Raw genomic sequence first — 2,896 nt, forward strand, 5'->3', positions numbered from 1 at the left:
GCTTGATAACTGGATCACGTCATTAGGAGAATCACGTGATGGACTAGACCCAAACTAATAGACGTAGCATGTTGATCGTGTCATTTTATTGCTACTGTTTTCTGCGTGTCAAGTATTTGTTCCTATGACCATGAGATCATATAACTCACTAACACCGGAGGAATACTTTGTGTGTATCAAACGTCGCAACGTAACTGGGTGACTATAAAGATGCTCTACAGGTATCTCCGAAGGTGTTCGTTGAGTTAGTATGGATCGAGACTGGTATTTGTCACTCCGTGTGACGGAGAGGTATCTCGGGGCCCACTCGGTAATACAACATCACACACAAGCCTTGCAAGCAATGTGACTTAGTGTAAGTTGCGGGATCTTGTATTACGGAACGAGAAAAGAGACTTATGATGCTAGATTATTATTTTGATTATATATATTCTATTCTCGTAAAGTGCGACCAGCAGCCACGGGGAACACATCTATGCGGATACTATGTTTGCGAGACCATTCGCAGGTTTACCTCTGAGCACAAGGATCACAGATTCGACGTAAGCAATGAACATTCACACCTCTATTTTTACCCGTCATTCTTTGTTATCATGATTGATATTCATATTCATCTCCTCTTCTTATATAGCACACGGCCATGACGACGAAGGTCCTACCAGAGCAACGCGCGATTGCTGTTGCAGAGGAGCTTGCGACCTTTCTGAGGACGGAAGCTATAGATGGCAAAGGACGATTTAGTGTAGCTAGGGCCATTACTGATGTTCGTCCATGTAATCAAATAGACGGGCTCTAGTCCCGATAATTCAGATCTTCATATAATTGTATATATATGCTCGCTTGTTAGATAAGTTAACCTTATATATATGCATAATTATTTCTATTTAAATTATATGAAAACTAATTCCCGAACACCAAACGAGGCATCATGTTAATCTCCCGAACACCTAAACCCTAAAACCCGAAAATAATTTCATTAAAAAAAACCCGAAAATAAGCAAAATCTGAAACTCTTTTGTCCCAGCCCGTATAACGAACCGGGACTAAAGGTCCTGCCCGTGGGGCGCTACGAGGCGCCCACGTGAAGCACATTTAGACCCGGCTTGTAACAGGGTCGGGACTAAAGGTTAGGCCTTTAGTCCCGCCCCTTTAGTCCCGGTTGATGAACCGGGACTAAAGCCCCTTACGGACCGGGGCTAAAGGCCCCGTCCCCACTAGTGGTTTTGCTATGTTGTCCTTGTTCTTTATCTTCATGTATGTGGTGACCACCTATCATCCAACAGCTCCGGCACCGGCTCAATATCTATCTCCATGTCCAATGAATAGAACATCGCCAATGACAAGCGCTCTTTCTCCGTATTGGTTACAACCCTGTGCATAAGTCTTTTGAAGATCCCATTGCTCAGAATCTGCAGGCACGGGATGAAATAAAGCTATTTTTACCTCAACTTGACAAGCACAAGATAAGATAAAAAATATTGTGAAGCGGCCTACATATATTGTACCTCCATTACATCTCCTATGTTCACAACCAATGCACTTGGAATGATGGGGACGTTGTACCATGTGCCATTCTTCTCAAACTGGAGCCCACTAACGTCAGCATCGATGAAGTTCACTGTGATTGCCGAACCATCAGTATGGGGCCTCAGGCCGAAGTCATGGTCCGGCTTGGGACACGGAGGGTAGTAGTTGAAGCCAACTAGGGTATAGGACGTGTCGGCGAACTTGTTCGTGAAGTATTCCTCATCCAAATTTAGCAGCTTGGCCATGTTTTGTAGTACGATTTTCACTAGTGGTGACAGGGCCTATAGCCCCGGCTCGTAAGAGGCTTTAGTCCCGGTTCACCAACCGGGACTAAAGGGACGGGACTAAAGGCCTAACCTTTAGTGCCGGTCCTGTTCCAAGCCGGGACCAAAGGTGCTCCACGTGAGCGTCTCGGAGCGTCCTCATGGGCAGGTCCTTTAGTCCCGGGTCGTAATACGGACCGGGACTAAAGAGTTTCAGATTTTGTTTATTTTTGGGTTTTAGGGCTTTATGGTTTAGGTGTTGGGGAGATTAACGTGATGCCTCGTTTGGTGTTCGGGAATTAGTTTTGATATAATTCTAAATAGAAATAATTATGCATATATATATATATATATATAATTAACTTATCTTACAAGCGAGCATATATATACAATTATATGAAGATCTGAATTATCGGGACTAGAGCCCGTCTATTCGATTACATGGACCAACATCAGTAATGGCCCCTAGCTACACTAAATCGTCCTTTGTCATCTATAGCATCCGTCCTCAGAAAGGTCGCAAGCTCCTCTGCAACAGCAATCGCGGGTTGCTCTGGTAGGGACTTCTCCCTCATGGTCGGGTACTATATAAGAAGAGGAGATGAATATGAATATCAATCCTGATAACAAAGAATAAAGGTGTGAATGTTCATTGTTTACGTCAAATCTGTGATCCTTGTGCTCAGGGGTAAACGTGCGAATGGTCTCGCAAACATAGTATCCGCATAGATGCGTCCCCCGTGGCTGCTGGTCGCACTTTACGAGAATAAAATATATATAATCAAAATAATAATCTAGCATCATAAATGTATTGAAAATAGAAGTATATCATACTACTACTTACCTGAGCCGCTCTAAAGGTCAGCTTCTCAGGCTCGATACCAGGAGTCACGCACTTGAACCGCTTCCAAACCCTGGCTGACAAGGATAATGATTTGCTAAGTTTTTCATTAATTGATATATCAGAAAATCATTGAAAGAGACCGATAGAGCGCAAGAATGATTGAAATTACCCTTGGAGCATGTCCTGCAGGCTTTGGAACTGTTCCAAGGGTCTCGATAATGGGTCGAAGGCATCAACTCTTCCCTTATCAATTTGAATGTCC

General features: G+C 43.6%; 1 protein-coding gene across 1 annotated transcript; it reads right to left on the minus strand.

Annotated features, from left to right (window-relative positions):
- Window positions 1-1,204: 1,204 nt before the first annotated feature.
- LOC123408123 (protein SRG1-like) lies at window positions 1,205-1,953 on the minus strand. Its single transcript, XM_045101311.1, has 3 exons — window positions 1,930-1,953; window positions 1,506-1,808; window positions 1,205-1,409 (listed from the first exon to the last, which is right to left on the minus strand). The coding sequence occupies exons 1-3, from the start codon at window positions 1,951-1,953 to the stop codon at window positions 1,251-1,253; spliced, it is 486 nt and encodes a 161-aa protein (XP_044957246.1). The 3' UTR covers window positions 1,205-1,250.
- Between the last annotated feature and the right edge of the window lie 943 nt (window positions 1,954-2,896).

Source organism: Hordeum vulgare, chromosome 7H, assembly GCF_904849725.1.
Source record: "Hordeum vulgare subsp. vulgare chromosome 7H, MorexV3_pseudomolecules_assembly, whole genome shotgun sequence".
NCBI lineage: Eukaryota > Viridiplantae > Streptophyta > Magnoliopsida > Poales > Poaceae > Hordeum > Hordeum vulgare.